The sequence below is a fragment of the Myotis davidii genome, unplaced genomic scaffold (assembly GCF_000327345.1).
Source record: "Myotis davidii unplaced genomic scaffold, ASM32734v1 scaffold113, whole genome shotgun sequence".
Classification (NCBI taxonomy): domain Eukaryota; kingdom Metazoa; phylum Chordata; class Mammalia; order Chiroptera; family Vespertilionidae; genus Myotis; species Myotis davidii.
This window is the reverse complement of record NW_006284356.1, coordinates 298860-318709: the sequence shown is the minus strand read 5'-3', so window position 1 is coordinate 318709 and position 19850 is coordinate 298860. Positions and strand designations below refer to the sequence as shown.

Sequence of the window (19850 nt, the reverse complement as noted above, 5' to 3'; positions counted from 1 at the left end):
CTCAAGGCTATGATAGCCTAAATATGGTCTTATTTTTAATAAATTGCAAATACAAATACTGATTAGTTGCAAATACTAATTCCTATGTGTTTAAAGTTTAGTGATAACAGTTAACCAAAATTTTCTACTCCCTTAGCAGTAAGATGAATTTATTCGTACAGTTAAGTTCAAATCGGTGATGAGTTACTAAATTTAATGAGTTTCCTCAACTACTTGGTCAAAAATTATTACCTTCTAATGGAGAGTATAAAATCATTGTTTGCAAAATTAGATTAACAAATACAAAATCAGGTTGACTCTGTCTTAACGTAACTCACCCACAGGGTGAGGCTCACAGGTGGCAAGGCATCTGTGTAAGATGGAAGCTGTTTTCATGAATATACTAAGACATCGTCCGCCTTGTCACAGTGTTGGCATTTGCACTGATGGTGCAAAGGCAGTGGTGGACCCAGTGAACTCTCCCTGTCGGTCTGGTGCTTAGACTGTTGGAGCGTTGGCCTGCATCAGCGGTGGCACCAACCAGGCTACCCACTGCTTCATTGCTACATACTTGCAGCTAAAAAATAACAAAAAAGCAGCCAATTTCATTTAAGAATGTCTTTCAAGAAGCAATACAGATCAATAAACTTGTTAAATCTCAGCCCTTGAGTGCACATTTTCTTATTTTTCTATGTGATGAAGTAGGAAGAATTTCCACTGAATACTGACATTGAGTTTTAGAAATTCTGATTATATTCGCAAGGAATATAATGAGAACTATTTAAATTTTGAGTCTACTAATAAAAAAAAACTTTCTCCAGGTGCAGCAGCTGCTGCTGTGATGTCTAGTTCTAAAGTAACCACAGTCCTGAGGCCGACTTCCCAGTTGCCAAATGCAGCAGCAGCTCCATCAGCAGTCCAGCACATCATTCACCAGCCAATTCAGGTGCGTGTAGGGTGTGGGGAGTCAGCCAGGAAGTGTGAATGCCTACTCGGAGTCACTCTTCTGTTCGGCACAGTGAGCGTCCTTGGCCCTCAAGTGACTTTCAGTCTACTTGGGAAGATGTAGGGAAGGTTGAATTGTATACAGTGTCTGATCCTCTGTAAGAATTTAGAAAAGGTAGTAAAGAAAATTCGCTTTTTTTTTTTTAAATCATCACCCGAGGATTTATGTTTTTACTGATTTTAGAGAAAGGAAGGGAGAAAGAGAGAAACATCAGTGTGAGAGCGACATGCATCAGTTGCCTCCCGTATGTGCCTGACCAGGATCAAACCTGAAACCTTTTGGTGCACGAGATGACACTCCGACCAGCTGAGCCACACTGGCCAGGGCAAGGCTTTCTGTTAGGATGAGTGTGGTCATGGGGATTCAGAGAAGTGAGGGGACAATACAATGAACAGTGGCAGGGAAGACAGGGAAGATGATAGACAATGCTTATTAGTAAAGGCAGTTAGAACTGAGCGGCTCTCATTTGAACCCCTGAATGTTTTATGCACATATGTGCACTTTTTTAGGAAAACAGTCTGTGTATGCTTTTCAGCTTCTTTTCAAGGAAATTTGCAGTCTCAGTACTACTGAAGTATAATGCATGATTAAGTGATATTGTGGTGACTCAAATCAGAACTCTTAAGATATGGAGTGAAAACTTGATTTTGTACGCTGCAGAGTTGCTACTTAAGTTTTTTGAATAGAGTAATGTATGGTCAGACAAGTATCTGTGAAAGATTAACGTAGCTGAATTACATGTAGGAGGTAGAAATTGAAATGCTTTTGGGGACCAGATTGGTAATATGTATCAAAACAGGTTTAAAACAATAAGGAAAAGTGCTGATTAGGACCCTGGGTAGTACATGTCCAGCCTAGAGCTTTCTAATTAAACAAATGAAAGACCTTGCTGGCTGACAAAACGTTTGGAAAATGATTAGCCCCCCCAGGAGGGTATGTGGCATTGTGGGGGAATTGGAGGAGGAGGAGACCCAAATGGGGAAGACAGTGAAGCAGCTCTTGTGTAAAACAAGCTGTCACCGTAGGCACATAGGTAAGAGGTTGGAAGGTGAAGGACAGAGATCAAGAATGGGCAGAGTTTGCCTGGCTGTGCGGCTCAGTGGTTGAGCATTGACCCATGAGCCAGAAGGTCACGGTTCGATTCCGATCACGGGCACATGCCTGGGTTGCAGGCTCAAACCCCAGGAGGTGGCATGCAGGAGGCAGCCGATCAATGATTCTCATCATGATGTTTCTCTCTCTCCGTCTCCCTTCCTCTCTCTGAAATCAATAAAAAATATTGTGACTTTTTAAAAAAAAGAATGGGCAGAGTTTTCAGATTTAAGTATATGTAATGAGGTCAAAAAAGAGGTAACACTGAGAGGAGCTCAGATGAATGGAAGAATTGACAGTGGACAAGCAGGGGAAGCCAGTGTGGAGCTCAGTTGTCAGGTGGAAGGTCTTACACACATGTAGCGGTAAGGGGAGTGTGTCCGTGTGAACGCCTCCAGAGAGCATCTGGGCACTGAATTTTGGCCAGCAAGAATGCCGCCACTGTATGTTTGCCTTTAGTACGCTGACGTGGATGCCCTGAGGGTCAGCCACTCTGTCCAGTGGCTGAGGAGGCCCTCTGTGGACAGCACTGGTTGCATGGCAGTGTAAAATGTCTGCACCAGGGCCAACAGCAGACCTGTGGGAAATCTGGATCTGAAAGGTTCAGTCCAATTTGTACTGACACTGATAGTAGGACAGAATTTTTAATCCAGTTGTGCTTAGAAAGAAGGGACTTGTGTTTTATCCAACCAAAATTGGATTTCTTTTTTATAATTCTGACTCTTGTATAACAGCATATCCAAAAAGAGAATTCCTTAGTAAGGATAGGACATAAACATGCTTACTTGAAGGCCCAAGTTTCAAAGTGTACTTTTAGTGTTTGGCTTACTATTTTATTTTGATTTTTGTTTTAAGTGAAATATTTTTTTCTCTACCTTGGTAGTCTCGTCCACCTGTGACGACTTCTAATACCATCCCTCCTGCTGTGGTAGCAACTGTCTCAGCCACCAGAGCTCAGTCTCCAGTCATTACTACAACAGCAGCACATGCTACTGATTCAGCACTTAGGTATGTTTGGGGGTTTGATGATCAAGCCATTCTTCCTTCTCCTTCTCTCAGTTTTTCGTTTCCATCCTTAATGCCTTTTTCTGACTCCATACTTATTGAGTCCTTTTTAAAATGAGCTATTTGGTGCTCTAATTACTGAGGATAAGACAAATTCCTGCCTCAGAGTTTCTATTTTTAGGGTTTGGAGACACAATAAATATATATATATACGTATACTTCTTTAGATGATGAAAAACGTTTTTGGGGAAAATTAGGTAGGGTGAATGACATTAGGAGTGATAGAGTAAGTACTACAGGGGGCTTAATTTTTCATAAGGTGACCAGGGAGGGCTTTGTTGAATACATTTGAGAAGATGTGATGAAGTAAACCATATGGCTGTTGGGCTGAGAGCATTCTATGGTGGGTCCTGAGACAGGATATGTTTGCCCATAAAAGGAGCAGCAGGAGATTATTTTAGTAGTTTACAGGGTTCCCAAACCACGTAGGGTATTGTGGCCTACACTGCAATTTGGACTTTGCTGGGCGTCCGTGGAGAGCCTTAATGGAGTGTGAGCAGGACAGTGCCATGATCTGAAGTTTTAGTAGGATCAGCCTGGTTACTGGATAGAGGAGGCTTTAGAGAGGCAAAGTTGGAAACAGGAATTGTTTAGAAGGCATGGCAGAAATCCAAGAGATGATTGTTGGGGGTAAAAAGGCATGGTTTAGATTCTGAATAGAATTTTTTAAGATAGTCAAGAGGATTTTGGAGGAATTGCATAGAGAACTGTGGAAGAAAGAAAAGAGTTAGGATTATGCCAGCACTAGTCGGGCTTGCAGCTAGGAGGGTAGAGTTGCATTAACTTCAAATGGAGAACAGTGGGGGGATAAGTTTTGGGGAGGAAGTCCAGACTTTGGTTCTGGGTATTTTAAGGTTGTATTGACTTCTGAGCATCCAAGTGGAGATACTGAGATAGGATAATATACGACTTTGGAGCCAGGGAGGAGTTCTGGAGTAGAAAATTTAGGGTGACAATATAGTTTGGCTAGAGGTTTATGAGGGAAAAATAGCTCCCAGTTGAGAGAGCTGTAGGGGATGAAGTGTTCACAGGAGAACCAAGATTCATTAGAGCAGGAAGGTAAGGATATATATTCAGAGATGAGGTGGAGGACACATGTGATTTTACTAAAGATGAAGTTCCGGTGGTCTTTCTTGATTTGTCATTGCTTCTGTGGATGCCAGGGAAAACCTTTGGCATTAGAAACACAAAGTGATTCACTAAAGGAAAGAAGGAGTAGTAGGTATGAGGAATAGAGCTGTCAAAAACTAGAGACTCCCCATAAAACTCCATTACCAGGTGGAGGCAGGAGAGACTAGAACAGTGGGGAGTCTGGGACTCTGCCTGAACTTCTTCTTGCCAGACCAAGTACATTGAGAGGAAACAAGGACAAGAAAGCAAATTTAGAAAGAAGGTTGTATTTTAGGTTACCGGGTTTCTCGAGGACTATCAAATGGCTATGGTGAACAGGTGGTTGAAGAGAGAATGGATTTGGAAGTCATTGGCCTACAATTAAATGTGTGAGGTATCTGAGTCTATTCAGGAGAAATCAATAGAGTGATAGGGTCTAACCAAACTGAAGAAAATAACATTTAAATGCAGAATAGTGCCTAGAACTCAGCTAGTAAATGATAGTGCCTATTAGCTCTATCATTTACTAACTGTGTGACATAAGGCAAGTTTCTCAGCTTCCCTCATTTTTAGTCCCCTCTTCAATAAAATGAGGACACGTTACTTCTTCAGTAATTTAACATATTGCCTGAGGTACAAAGAGACACAACTACCCAATGTAAAATAGACTCTGAGTAATCATTTTAACTTTATATTACCTTTAAAAAGTTAATAGATTCAGATGGTATGTTGAAACTCAAAGGCATAAATATGTATACAGTGAAAACTAGGGCTAAAGTGGGGTTTTTTCCCCCGTGTTATTGGAGCATCTATTTTTTCTAGTATATTGAGTTTTTAATAAAAAATGGACATTGAATTTTGTCAGATTGTTTCAGCATTCATTCATACAACAAATATTTGTGTACCAGTCAGTGCTCTAGACACTGGAAATACATTAGTGAAACAGACAAAAACCCTAATGATCAGATGATTTTTCTACTTACATAAATGTGATAAATTTCTAGTATCTAACTCCCTTTGAATTCTGGAGATAGAAAATTTAAGCAGACCATTTTCCATAGACTGAATAGAATAAAATTTTGAAGTACTATCTCCCAGAAAAGTAACAGGCCCAGATTATTTTACTGAATTCTACCAAATTCCCAAAGAGCAGATAAGCCAATGATGATTAAACTGATTCAAGACAGAAAAAGAAGGAAAGTTAAAATAAAAATTTAAGTAGTAGGTGGCTGTTAAATGATTCAATCTTTTCTATCAGTATTTGATTATTTTGTTGTTTTTCATTATTTGGTGGAATGAAATTCTCTTACTTTCTCCGAGAAGGGCTTATAGGCATGGAATAGAGTGTGTCATCTCAGAGGGAAGGTGGGAAGGGCGGAGAGGGGAGGTACTCAACCAAGGACCTTGTTTGCATATATGTATGGCCCATGGACACAGACAATGGGCCTGTGAGGGCCTGGGGCAGGCAAGAGGGGACCAGTGGGGGAAAACGGGATATATATATATAATTCTTTCAACAATAATTTTTTTTTTTTTTTAAAAAAAGAGGGGCTTATAGGATCCTGTGGAGTTGAACAGGGACAGCCACAGCTAATTTAGAGCAGGTTGGGGTTCCTGTTCCACCCTGCCTCGGGGCCAAAAGCTGGTTCCAGACTGACCTTTTGGTGTGTGAAATTTTTCTTCAGCATCTGCATGGGAAGGAGGTGGTTGAGGGGGTAAGAGATCAACCAAAGGATCAATTTCTGGGTTTTCTGTTGTGTTCCATTGGTCTATATGTCTGTTCTTGTGCCAGTACCAGGCAGTTTTGAGAACAGTGGCTTTATATTATAGCTTGATATCAGGTATTGTGATCCCTCCAACTTTGTCCTTCTTTCCCAAGATTGCTGTGGCTATTCGGGGTCTTTTTTATTCCATATAAATTTTTGGAGAATTTGTTCTAAGTCTTTGAAGTATGGCGTTGGTATTTTAATGGGGATTGCATTGAACCTATAGATTGCTTTGGGTAGTATGGCCATTTTAATGATGTTGATTCTGCCAATCCATGAACATGGTATATTCTTCCATTTGTTCATGTCTTCCCATATATCTTTTTTCAGTGCCCTGTAATTTTCTGAGTACAGGTCCTTTACCTCCTTGGTTAAATTTATTCCTAGGTATCTTAATTTTTTTGTCGCAATGGTAAATGGGATTGTTTTTTTAGTTTCTCTTTATGTAGAGTTCATTATTGATGTATAAAAAGCCATAGGTTGTGGGTGTTAATTTTGTATCTTGTCTTTTGATTTTTTTCTCCAATTTCAGTTCAGATTGGGAGGATTTTGCATCCCTGTCTTCTAATTTGCTAATTCTGCCCTCTGCTTCTCCTAGTCTACTGTTGAACGCTTCCATGGAGGTTTTTTGTTTTTTTTAAAATATATTTTATTGATTTTTTACAGAGAGGAAGGGAGAGAGATAGAGAGTTAGAAACATCGATGAGAGAGAAACATCGATCAGCTGCCTCCTGCACATCCCCCACTGGGGAAGTGCCCGCAACCCAGGTACCTGCCCTTGACCGGAATCGAACCCAGGACCTTTCAGGCCGCAGGCCGATGCTCTATCCACTGAGCCAAACCGGTTTTGGCTCCATGGAGGTTTTTATTGTAGCTATATCATTCTTTATTTCTTCCTGGTTCTTGCATAGGTTGTTGATTTTCTCATCCATCTGGTTCATGAATTATATGACCCTTACCTGAATTCTTTTTCTGACATATTGGCATGCCTCTGATTCATTTAGTACTTTTCTGGCGATTTCTCCTTTTCTTTCCTTTGGGTTTGTTTGTTTTTTTGTCTCCCCATTTTTGCTCTCTCTTTCTGCTGACTTTGGTATCCTGTTAAGTGTTCTTGCTGTTGTTGAGTTTCAGTCACTTGTTGCCAGTTAATCTGACATTTGCATTGGTAACCTTTTAAATCATTAGACAGTCACAAATAATTTATTATCATTTGGTAAGAAATGGTGTAAAATTGTAGGGCAGGGGTTTCAGTACTTCAGGTGTCACAGGTTAAGCTGCTGTGAATCAAGGTTGTCTGTAATCTTCCCTGATAACAGTGAAAACCTTGGTGTGTATCTTTAGCTTTCTCCATAGAGCACAGTGTGTTTATCACAGTAACTTGTGGCCCGGTGCACGAATTTGTGCACATTGAAAGGCAATTAATTAGAAGAAATATTTTTTTTTTTTTTAAATATATATTTTATTGATTTTTCACAGAGAGGAAGGGAGAGAGATAGAGAGTTAGAAACATCGATGAGAGAGAAACATCGACCCGCTGCCTCCTGCACATCTTATTTTAATATCACTATTTGCTCTTTCTCTATAATAAAAGTGTCAACCAAATTCATGATTGACAATGACAGATGGAAACACGTGCATGCAATTGATGCCAGCGAGAGCTTTAACCCTTTGTAGTCGTTCATCTACTCTCAGCCGCCAAAGCTTTTTTACCGTTCCGGTCGTATGTCTGCTCTCAGCCACGACAGCAAGGAACCGTACGAATCTTAACTCTATTCATTCATGTATCAGTTCATAATTTCTCTGAAAGCTTTTAAGTGTCTAAGCGACCTTGTCATGAACCAAAACATTGCCCCGACAAGTCAGAGATATTGAAACTCAATATAAACAAGCGCGGTCGTTCCACACTCTCCATGCAAAACACTGTGGCGAGTCAGTTGCCTTTTGAGAGTGAAGAAATCGACAAGCTTCAGAGATACTTCGCAGAATTTCAAATAAAGTTTTACAAATTACGTTTAACTGTAATTAGGCATTCTCGCTTGTTACTTCAAAATAATACTCCAAAATGGCAAAAATTAAGTTACCAAAAGAAGTGTACTGCAAATCTGAAAGTAACGATGAAGAGTTTTATTTTGGCACCTTGAATACTGACTCTGATGTAGAAAGTGATAACGTTTGTAGTGATTCTACTAGTAGTGACGTAGTTCCAAAAAAGAATTAATAAATCTTGTTTATCCTTCATAATCTTGCATGTTATGTATCACTGCTCTTTCTTTTTTTTTTTTTAAATATATTTTATTGATTTTTTACAGAGAGGAAGGGAGAGGGATAGAGAGTTAGAAACATCGATGAGAGAGGAACTTCGATCAGCTGCCTCCTGCACCCTCCCCACTGGAGATGTGCCCGCAACCCAGGTACATGCCCTTGACTGGAATCGAACCCGGGACCCTTCAGTCCGCAGGCCGACGCTCTATCCACTGAGCCAAACCGGTTTTGGCAAGCTTAGCCTTTTATAGATATAGAATGAACTTGCTTAATTAGACCTGCTTCTGATATAGCTAACCTCCTTCCAGCCCAGTGAAGCACCCCAACTTCTCTTTCAGGTAATTGTCAGCAGCACAGCAGTAAATATCAACATGAAGAAGATTATTATTGTAGATCACACAGGGAGAACAAAGGGTAAAACATGTAACTGCAACAATGTTTGACTATAATCTGTGCAGTGAGAAAACCTGAAGTCATTTTCAAGGTCCACCATTTCTTCTTTTCAGTCGGGTCAAGTTTCTAAGCTTTCTAAACCTCCATTTTCCAGCTAATGAAAAGAAAATAGGATTCTGCCGAGTCTCCTATTTACATACTCCAGGACTTCTGTGAGGGTCAGATGAGATGAGGCACGAGAAAAAGCTTCACAGATATTTGGTTAAAGTGTGAAATGTTTGTACCTGGCTACAAAGCAAGTCGTGTTTCTGGGCTGAAGAAACTGCAAGGTGGCTAATTGCTAGGGAGAGGAAGCCGGGCATTGCTACGTGGGGCCCACAGTGACCGTTTCCGGGCTGTGCTGCACTGTGGGCCACAATTTGTGGGTCTCGGCAGCATCGGCTGCGATTTGGTGGGTTTTACTCCAAGGTGGTGGCTGGGCCTGTGTTCTACTTATAGGAAACCAAGTGTTGCTTTGTCAGCGCCAGGTCCACACTGCCATTTCTGTAAATGGCAAGTGCGTGTCACGGCAGCTCCTGTATTGAGTGTCTGCCCCTGGTGTCAGTGTGTGCCATAGCAACCGGTCGGACGGGTGGAGGGACACAGCATATTAGCCTATTATATATATAGATGCTTCCTTGAGATTGTCATAGAGCTTTGATTTAACTATATGGAGGGTGCTGAGAATGACCTAGGTTTAATTTCTTCAGGTCATGTTACATGTTGATTGCTTTTGAAATGGGGCTCACAGTTTCAGAAGAGAAACTTGGTGGGCCATTTACTTTACTGGTTTGACAATGGACCTCACAGACTTCTGAAAAAATATATCTCTCCCTGGCTAGTGTTTGAGTGGTTAGAGCATTGGCCCACCGTCCAAAAGGTCGTGGGTTTGATTCCCTGTCAAGGGTGCACACCTGGGTTGCAGGTTCAATCCCCAGCCCTGGTCGTGACACAACATGGGGGGCTAACAGTCCATGTGTCTCTTGGGTCCATGTTTGTGTCTCTCTCTCTCTCTCTCTCTCTCTCCCTTCCTCCCTCCCGCCCCCCCCTCCTTCTCTCTCCCCCTTTTTCCTTCCTCCCCCTTCCTTTCCACTCTCTCTAAAATTCAAGGGAGTAAGTACCAGGGAGTAAGTGGCGTCGGTGCCTGAGCTGTGTCTGGAGACAAGTTAAAGATCACGTCTGTCTGTCTTTTCAGTCGGCCAGCTTTGTCTATCCAGCACCCACCATCTGCGGCCATCAGCATTCAGCGCCCCCCCCAGTCACGGGACGCAGCAACAAGAATCACACTGCCCTCGCACCCTGCCTTAGGGACACCAAAGCAGCAGCTTCACACCATGGCTCAGGTAAACCAGCGGGGAGAACCGTCTGCGTGCTTCTGCTATGGTTCAAGTGAGGACTGCAAAAGTCGCGAAGCACATGCAATACTGAAGGCAGTGGTTGCTTCTGAACTAGATGGAGTGGCAGATGCTTGTCTGTGACTCTCTGTTCTGGGTCTCCCCACAGAAAACAATCTTCAGCACGGGCACCCCAGTAGCTGCGGCGACAGTGGCACCTATTTTGGCGACCAACACAATCTCTTCAGCGACCACAGCCGGTGAGTCAGCAGCCCTGCTCTTGCTTTCTGCCCGGTTCATTTTCCCTCCTCGCTGAAAGAGTAGGCTATGAAAATTAACTTTTCCCAAGAGCTTGTCTCAGGTTTTTGAGAATCTATAATGTTCAGAGGGGCAAATGTTGAAGAATTTTCCTTTTTTCTCCCTTTTTAGGATCTGTGTCACACACACAAGCCCCCACGAGTACAATTGTTACCATGACAGTGCCCTCCCATTCATCCCATGCTACTGCTGTGACCACCTCAAACATCCCAGTTGGTAAGTGTGATACACCCTTCAGACAGGAGTTTCAAAGGGATTTTTCAGCCCCTCTGACCAACTCTTCTTATGGATGGATAGTATTGATTTTTCTTTTAGTTGTTGATTTTCAAAGTAGCAGTGAATTTAACTTTTAATATTATTTGTTGTACAGATTTGGCATGACGGTAGGGAGAAAGGAATAATAATCTTTGAGAGCTCAAAGTAAACTAACTCTACTTTTAACTTTCTTGTGCATCAAACTACTCTTTTTATGTGTACCTTTTAAAGAAATAAATTTACTAGCATGAAAGCAACAGGAAAAGCCAGCAAGAAGCAGAGATCTGAAATGAGGAGAACTGATGGGTTGTTCAGGAGAAATCTCTGGGTGACAGTAGTGGGAAGACAGCTAAACGTAGGCTTTCGTTGAAGTGCTGCCTCAAAACACTTGATAACTGTCTTAAAGTTTCTTCTAGGCTTCATTATTCCCCCTTTTAAATACTGTATACTTTGAATATTTTAAACATCTCTGAAAGGTTTCTGGCAGGGCCTGGCCAACGTCCTGAATAGCAGGGCCAGAGAGTAGATGCAGGCGGTGCAGGCCTCCTATGTCTCTGCCCCAGCTGCTCGCTGGTGGCCAGTGTGCACAGGGGCTTTCTGGACGTGGACATTTGCATTTCATATAATTTTTAAGTGTCACAAAATGCTTCTCCCTTAGCCACTTCAATTCGTAGGCCTTGCTTAGCGCAGGCCTCACGGAAGCGGGCAGCAGGCAGCATTTGGCTCTCGGGCTGCAGGTTGCCAGCCTCTATCCTAGGAGCTGCTCTCACTCTCACAGGCTCCCAGACAGACTGTGGCCTGTGAGGCTGCTCTCGCTAGTCCTCTGGCTGCAGGTTTTAGCTCTAGCGTTAGCTTCACCTCCGGCCAGCATGATGAGCATGCCATCCCGTCCCCCCCCGCCTGTCCTTCCCCCCCAAAGTCAGACTGTGTTCTATCAGATGGCATGCTCACATGCTGAGCCGTGGGGCCTCAGGGTCTAGTGGCCAGACCAGAGATGTGGCTGCCCACCCATACATATAATAACCTGGCTGCTCTTCTCCCTGCTTGCTCTTTGCACATGCGAGACAGACTGCAGCTGCACGGTCCTCCTACCAAACTTTGAGGATACTTTTCAGAATAATGGTAACCCAGGAAACCCTTACTCCTCTTTCAGGTAACTGGGCTGTGCCTGCCCTAAATTGGTACTAAGCACCCCCCCACCTCCCAAGACTGGTAACCGAGAGGACGCTGCTGCTGGCTCTTTCTCCTATCACTGCTCACTCCAGCCTGCCACCACACTTCTCTCATGTCCCTCTGGAGTTCACTTCTCTTCTGTGAAAAGAAGTTTGTTACATGTGTCTGGTTTCAGCAGTAATGCGCTGTTATTGGAAAGATCATTGATAATTCCATATTTTCGTGTCAAACCAGTGTCTGGCTATACTTGCCATTGTCGGCAGTTATCCTCAGCTGGAACTTCAGAGCCCAGCCCATTCTTTTCATGTTTTCAGTCCAGAGTCTCACGAGGGAATCCACAGCTGTGAAGAAAATCAGACCAGTAAAGAGGGGGCAGTGTATCTTATAGGGGCGCTTTGGTTTTCTCTTGATCCCTCTGAAAAATTATTTTGAGATTAGTTCTTATTCATGTCACTGTATCTTCCTAAGAAATCACAGTGGAAGTCACCTCATAAATGTACCAGGAGATGGTCTGGTCTCTCATTGGTTAGAGCATTGTCCCAATACACCAAGGTTGCGGGTTCGATCCCTGGTCATAGCATATACAAGAACCAACCGATGAATGCACGAGTAAGTGGAACAACAAAATTGATGTTTCTCTCTCTTTTTCTCTATCTCCCTTCCACCCTTTCTCTCTTCTTCCTTCCTTCCCACACACTCTCAAATCAATAAATAAAAATTTTAAGTAAAAGTACCAGGAGACAGAACTATGATACATTTTTGCTAAAACTAGCAACTTTATACCTGTCCTAAGTTACTATATTACTATATTCTATATCTACCAAGCTCATTTATTTTTTAATTTTAACCATTTACTGAATTCTAGATATGAAAATCATTTGACAGAAATACCAGAACATTTAACATCTGCCACCTTAATGTGATTGGTTTCATCTAAGTTCAATTGGGTTTATGCTCTAGTTTTGTTTTCCTCTTTTATAGTAACCCAAATACTTTTTTGTTATATCATAATAGGATCCCTGTACAAAGGTTGAGAAGGAAAACTTGACATTAAACCTAGAGCATTGATCTTCAAGTTTAGGTCTAGGGGATATATTAAATGACCTAAGTGGTTTTTTCCAGGTGAGATTAAATATTGAATTCAGCCATTGTTTCTAATAAGAATATATTGGGTCAGGAATAAAAATGATTAACAATGAACATAGGGTTTTCTCCTCTAATGAATGCTTATCCTCAGTAGATGACCATACTGGTTTTCTCCTTCTCTGGCCCACACATGCCAGTGTCTTAGAATATACAAAGCAGAGTCAGTCACAGCATTCAGAAAACGAATTTATCTTTGGAGGTAGCAGTATGGCCAAGTTATGATTTCTGCATTATATTTTTCCTTAAATTTTATTTATTTTTAATAATAGAGAATATGGCTTTTTTTAATTAGAAAAAAGTAAAGATTTAAAATTTGGGATGTGTTTACGTTTATGAACCACTGTTTAGTTATCCTACAAATGATAACTGCATTCTTTGGAAGTATTATTTTTCCTGCCTTTCATGGGAAGAGTGAAAAACAAGGCTTCGTTGCTTTCCACTCAATACTCTATCTCCGACTGATGGAGAATGTGCCGTTACAGTGCCTCTCTGCCTTAGCCAGCAGATGCCATCATCAGTGCTCCAATTGGGCACCCAGGGCATCCTGCAGAAACTTCTCCGGCTGTCTGCCTCAGGAAACGGCTGGGCATCAATGGTGATTTGTGCTGCTTACCTTTGGTGTTCGATGCATTGCACTGTGGGTAGTGTGGGGCATCTAGTCTCTAGTGGTTATGTGCCTGTCACTGGTGTAACTTGCGTCTTTACACAGATGGAACCTTTGTCCCTCTATAGCGGGTAGGGAGCGTCCCGCCCGTGGACCAAATAAGGCCTGAGAAATCATTTGGTCTGGCCCTACCAAAGCATTAGGGGTGAGTTTATGTTTGACCAAATATAGCAGACTAATTTTTTAAATATGTTTTTATTGATTTCAGAGAAGAAGGGAATGGGAGATAGAGATAAATTATTGATCAACTGCCTCCTGTACACCCCACACACTGGGGATCAAATTGTGACCTCCTGGTTCATAGGTCAATGCTCAACCCCTGAGCCGCACCAGCCAGTCTAGCAGGCTGATTTTTAAGTTAATAATTTTGTATGGCCTGAGAATGATGTTATAACTATCCAAATGACCCTTGGCAGAGAAAAGGTTCCCCACCCCTGCTCTATATCTCTGAGGTACAGCTTTTATTTGCAAATTTCAAGGCATAGAGTTAACAGATAGGTCTCTTAAGAACCATAAAGTATGTCCCAGTTCAGCTATGCCTTCGGAACAAAATTTGATTGTAAATTGTAGAGGAAAGCAAATTTTGAGCCTGACATTAAATTTGAAAACTCTGTTGTTTATTTTGACTTTGCTGTAAGGTTTTAAAGTCATAGGATATTCAAAATTAAATGGTTATCTAGAGAAAGCCTAAGAGATGAGGAAGCTGGGACTTAGAAATTAAAATTATCTACTCAGTACTAATTAGCCACATTGCTACTTCCTTATGGACCCAATTACTTATGGAGTAGAATCTAAGGTCTTTGTCATTTCTATAGCTATATTTTCATTTTTTTATGGTTTGTTTGATTTTTTAAATAAAAAGTTCTCCTCAAAAAAAGGATATCAAAGAAGCCAGGTCAGGGGAATGGGGCCTAGTTGCTGATATTTTTGTTAAAGGAATAATGCTGAACCCTTCTTTGACAGTGTGAATATATTATATTAGTGGACTAGAGGCCTGTTGCATGAATTCGTGCACGGGTGGGACCCTTCTGCCTGGACAGCGATCGGGGCCATTTCGCCCAGTCCTGATCGGGGCCAGCCAGCCAGGGGGAGGGGTCACAGGAGGTTGGCTGGCTGTGGGAGGTTGGCTGTGGGAGCACACTGACCACCAGGGGGCAGCTCCTGCATTGACATCTGCCCTCTGGTGGTCAGTGTGCATCATAGCGACCATCTGGTTTTAATGGTCGCTTAGGCTTAGATGAGATAATATATTTATCTCATCTAAATTGCCAAAATTTGTGCACAGGGGCAGGGTCCCTCAGCCCGGCCTGCACCCTCTCGCAATCTGGGACCCCTCGGGGGATGCAGTCAGACATCCCTCTCACAATCCAGGGCTGCTGGCCTGCCTGCCTGCCTCATCGCCCCTAACTGCCTCTGCCTCGGCCCCTGCCGCCGCAGCTTTGTCTGGAAGGATGTCCGGAATGATGTTTGGAAGGTTGTTCAGCTATCTGGTCTAATAAGCATATTACGCTTTTATTATTATAGATTAGATTGAACTACTTTAGTTGAAACTTGTGTACTCTTCTTTCTTTTTTATTTTGATTAAAACTAAAATCCAGACTTCTTATTACTATTTGCATTAAGATTGTTGTGCAAGAATGATTTGTCTTAACAGTGAAAGCATATGAACAGTGATGTCATTGGTTTTCCTTTTTGTAGCTAAGGTGGTGCCTCAGCAGATCACACACACTTCTCCTAGGATCCAGCCTGATTACCCCACGGAGAGGAGCAGCCTGATTCCCATCTCAGGACATCGGGCCTCTCCAAATCCTGTAGCCATGGAGACTCGCAGTGACAATAGGTAGGCGGCAACGTGCCAGTTATACTGCCTCAGTGTGTCTTTCATTGTTTTGATTTTTCAATATTATAAAATGTCCCACAAATATGGCATGCATGTACTTACTCTTATTTTTAAACTAGAGGTCTGGTGCACGGATTCATGCACCAGTGGGGTCCCTCGGCCTGGCCTGTGCCCTCTCACAATCTGGGACCCTTCAGGGGATGTGGGACTGCCGGTTTCGACGCAATCCCCGCAGGCCAGGCCGAGGAGCCCCACCAGTGCACAAATATGTGCACTGGGCCTCTAGTATGCATAGAAGATCTTTGGTTAATCTCTTCCCGCCCTCCTCCCTTCCGTCTTAGATTCATCAGCCTGCTCCATGTTTCCATGCCTGTGCATTGAGTATCTGCTCCATGGTGGTCAGTGCACATCATAGGTACCAGTCCAACAGTCAGATACTTAGCATATTACCCTTTTAGGAATCGAACTGGTGACCTCTTGGTTCCTGGGTCGATGCTCAACCGCTGAGCTACACCGGCTGGGCTAGCCTTTTATTTATATAGGTTTTCTCCCTGAAAATAATACATTGTATTATTTCTCTGTTAGTTTTAGGAAAATGTCTGTATTCAGCCATTCTCCTTTTGATGGCTGATCTCTTAGGATCCTTTGTTTTGTTTTGTGTGTTTCTCTGTATAATTTATTTTAAGAGTAAAGGTTGCAGTATTATGACTCTAAATATTTCCATTTTCATCGCTGAAGAACAAAGGCATTCTTACTTAATCTTGAAAGTATAGTTATCCCTGAAACAATTTTTTAGCCTTCTATCCTCTTTCATACATTGACATTTTTTAAGGATATGGGTAGACCAGTTTTTGTAGAATACTCAGTTTGGGCTTATCAGATTGTTTTCTCATAGTTAGATTCAAGCTATGCATTTTTGGAGTGAATACCACTTGGTTGATGTGCTCTTATCACTACTATTACATTAGAGAGCTCATGCTATTTTTTTGTCTCATTATTAGTTAGGTCAACATTAGTTATTTAGTGAAGATGTGATGTTTGCCAGATTTTCCTACTGTAAAGGGATGTTTTTCTTTTAATTAAGTAATCTGTGTGGAAATACTTTGAGGCTATAAATATCCTTTCCCCCAATAAACTTTCACGCAATAGTTTGTTTACCGATGATTCCTGGCTAAATCAGTTGAGGTTTGTTGAAATATGTTGGTTGTAAAATAGTGACTTTTTCTAACTATTGTTTCACATTTATCAGTTGACATTTTCATATAAAGATATTTTCTCCCATTTATTCATTTTGTGTATTTTTTTGTTTTTTTTTTTTTTTTTTTTTTAGAAACAGCATAGGCTCATAGACTTGGTTTTGTTCATTACTACATTCTCAGTATCATCCATTTTGATGTTCAAATTCTCTCTGGGTTGGTCCATAGATGCCCCTTCAGACTAGTTCCTGTGGTTTTGCCATGGCCTGGTCATTCCAGCCCTTCCCACCACCATAAGATTATCAAGCCCCTCCTGAACTTTGTCAGCATCTTGGAGTCCACCATTTCTCCAAGGAGCCTGGTTCCTTTCATCATTTAGAAACCAAGATATAGGCATTAGCTGTTTATTGTCGTTTTCTCTAGGCTCTTTCAGCAGGCAAGAAGTATGTAACATTTTAAAAACTCTTTACTTAGCACATGGTTATACGTCTAATTCCACCCCATCCCCTCCCCCATTGCGTACTTGCACAGGAAGTCACTTTAGCATCGGGTCACTTTTCAGTTGTTCTGCCCCATTATGGTGCATAGGGGCACTCCTAGCTTTTCCTGTATCCCATGTCCATCCTTTCTGCTGAGCATGACTGTTAGCTCTGAAAGGTTGGAAGTTCTTTTGGATTTCCTACTTGGATGTTTATCTCATCTACAAATAAGGACAGGTTTTTGAGGAATGAGGGAGTTTTTTTCATTTCTATTTTGTATACTTATGTTTTTCTTGTTGGCTGAACTTCCAATGTGATGTTGAATGTAGCAGAGATAGTGAGCATCCTTTTCTTGTTCCTGACCTAAATGGGAAGTCTCTGAAATTTCATAATCAATTTTTGTAGATATTGTTTTCAGTTTGAGGAACAAAGTTTTGTTTCTGTCCCGCTTTCTTAGACATTTATATCATAAATAAGTATTGAATGCTAATTAATAGCCATTTTTATATCTTTTGCAAAGTTTCAAGTGATTGTTCTTTTGTACATTTTTAATATGATTTAAAACATCAATAGAAATTCTGATATTGAATCATTCCTACTTGCCTGTGATAAATCTTATTTGATCGTGATGTATTTAATTTTATATAATAACTAGTGACCCAGTGCATGGATTCGTGCACATTGAAAGGAAATTAATTAGAAGTTGGCCACAGGGCGGGACTGGGTGAGACAGGCCAGGCACACCCTGGAGCCAACCTCTCGCCGTCCCTCCCCGGCCGGCCACACCAGAGGTGGTGCTGTGGCTCAAAGGGCTTTTGTGGAGTGAGTGGGTCCCTGTGCCAGGTGGGGTCCCTCAGTCTGGCCTGCAGGGATCTGGCCGAAACTGGCTCTCCAACATCCACCAAGGGGTCCCCGAGTGTGAGAGGGCACTCTGCAAAGTTGCTGTTGTACAGGATGTGGAACACAAACGCAAGTGTGCAGTAAACCAGATTCGGGGCTGGCAGTGCCCCAGCAGCAACATAACCCATGGTTGAAGGTGGAATTGCCTGGCCCCATGAGGAATTGGGCTCCCTCCTTTCTGGTTCCAGGGTGCATCACCCAAGAACCACCACTGCCAAGTCACTGCAGCCGGTCAGTTTATGCATTGAGCATCTTCCCCCTGATGGTCAGTGCTTGTCATAGCTACCGGTCAGATGGGAACTTAAGCCTTTTATATATATACTAGAGGCCCGGTACACAAAAATTTGTGTGCGTGGTGGGGGTCCCTCAGCCTGTCCTGTGCCCTCTCGCAGTCTGGGACCCCTCAGGGGATGACCGCCTGCTGGCTTAGGCCCGCTCCCTGGGGGGGATTGGGCCTAAGCTGGCAATCAGACATCCCTCTGGCAGCTCGGGAGCCCTCAGGGGATGTCCACTTGCCAGCGGGGAGCAGACCTAAACTGCAGTCTGACATGCTTAGTGCTGCTGAGGAGGCGGGAGAGGCTCCCACCACCACCGCTGTTCTGGCAGCTGTCAGCCTGGCTTGTGGCTGAGCAGAGCTTCCCCTGTGGGAGCACACTGACCACCAGGGGCAGCTCCTGCATTGAGTGTCTGCCCCCTGGTGGTCAGTGTGTGTAATAGTGACCAGTCATTCCCAGTCCTTCTGCTGTTAGGGTCAGTTTGCATATTACCCTTCTATTACATAGGACAGAGGCCTGGTGCTCGGGTGGGAGGCAGATGGTTTGCCCTGAAGGATGTCCTGGATCAGGGTGGGGGTCCCGCTGGGGTGCCTGGCCAGCCTGGGTGAGGGGCTGATGGCTGTTTGCAGCTGGTCACACCCCCTTCAGGGAGGGGGTCCCCACTGGGGTGCCTGGCCAGCTTGGGTGAGGAGCTGATGGCTGTTTGCCAGCTGGTCAAGCCCCCCCCCAGTGGGGACCCTCACCCCATGGAGGTTTGGCTAACCTGGGTGAGGGGCTATGGCTGTGTTCAGGCTGGCCGCACCCCCTTTAGGGTGGTGGGTCCTCACTAGGGAGCCTGGCCAGTCTGGGTGAGGGGCTGAGGGCTGTTTTCAGGCTGGCCAAGCACCCCGGCGATGGAAGCTCCCAGCCTCTCCTTATTTTCTCATTTTTTGGTTCTGGGAGTTATTTACCTTCTATAATTGAAAGTTTGTTGCCTTTAGTGGAGCTCAGAGCCAGCCAGGACGGGCGGGAGGGAAGCTTGGCTTCCTTCATCACTGTAGCAACCAAGCCTCATGCTCGCTCCAGCTCTGTGGCTGCCGGCTGCCATCTTGGTTGGGTTATTTTTCATATAGTCGCTCTGATTGGCTGGTGGGCGTGGCTTAAGGTATAGCGAAGGTATGGTCAATTTGCATGTTTATCTTTTATTAGATTAGACTAGTAGCCCGGTGCACGAAATTCGTGCGCATTGAAAGGGAATTAATTAGAGGAACGTAATTTGGACTCACTATCTAATATCAATATTATGTGAGCCTGAGGCAGTCTGCATTTTTGAAATTCAATGACATGAATTTTAGCTATTACTTTGCCAAAGAAATGGAATTTACATATATCATTTAAAAGAGCATTCAGCTTAATATTAAAAACTCTGGCTACCAAGTCAGGTCTGTTTGCAACTTTTTGCCAGCATTGTAAATTGTTTGCAATATCTGTCCATTTGGGGTTGCATGTCATGGTTATGAATAAATCAGGATTGCTATACCTCGTTACAATTGCCATAGCATCCTGATATCACTACTGC

At 42.9% G+C, this 19850-nt stretch overlaps 1 protein-coding gene across 3 annotated transcripts in view; it reads left to right on the top strand.

Annotated features, from left to right (window-relative positions):
* The window catches only part of SAP130 (Sin3A associated protein 130kDa), an 81596-nt gene that overhangs the window by 11304 nt on the left and 50442 nt on the right, over window positions 1-19850 (top strand). For all 3 annotated transcript variants that reach the window (XM_015571666.1, XM_006754767.2, XM_015571664.1), the window contains exons 5-10: window positions 801-925; window positions 2961-3085; window positions 9908-10055; window positions 10216-10306; window positions 10476-10580; window positions 15301-15442. In XM_015571666.1, the coding sequence (XP_015427152.1) occupies window positions 801-925; window positions 2961-3085; window positions 9908-10055; window positions 10216-10306; window positions 10476-10580; window positions 15301-15442 (736 nt within the window). The remainder of the gene's footprint in view (window positions 1-800; window positions 926-2960; window positions 3086-9907; window positions 10056-10215; window positions 10307-10475; window positions 10581-15300; window positions 15443-19850) is intronic.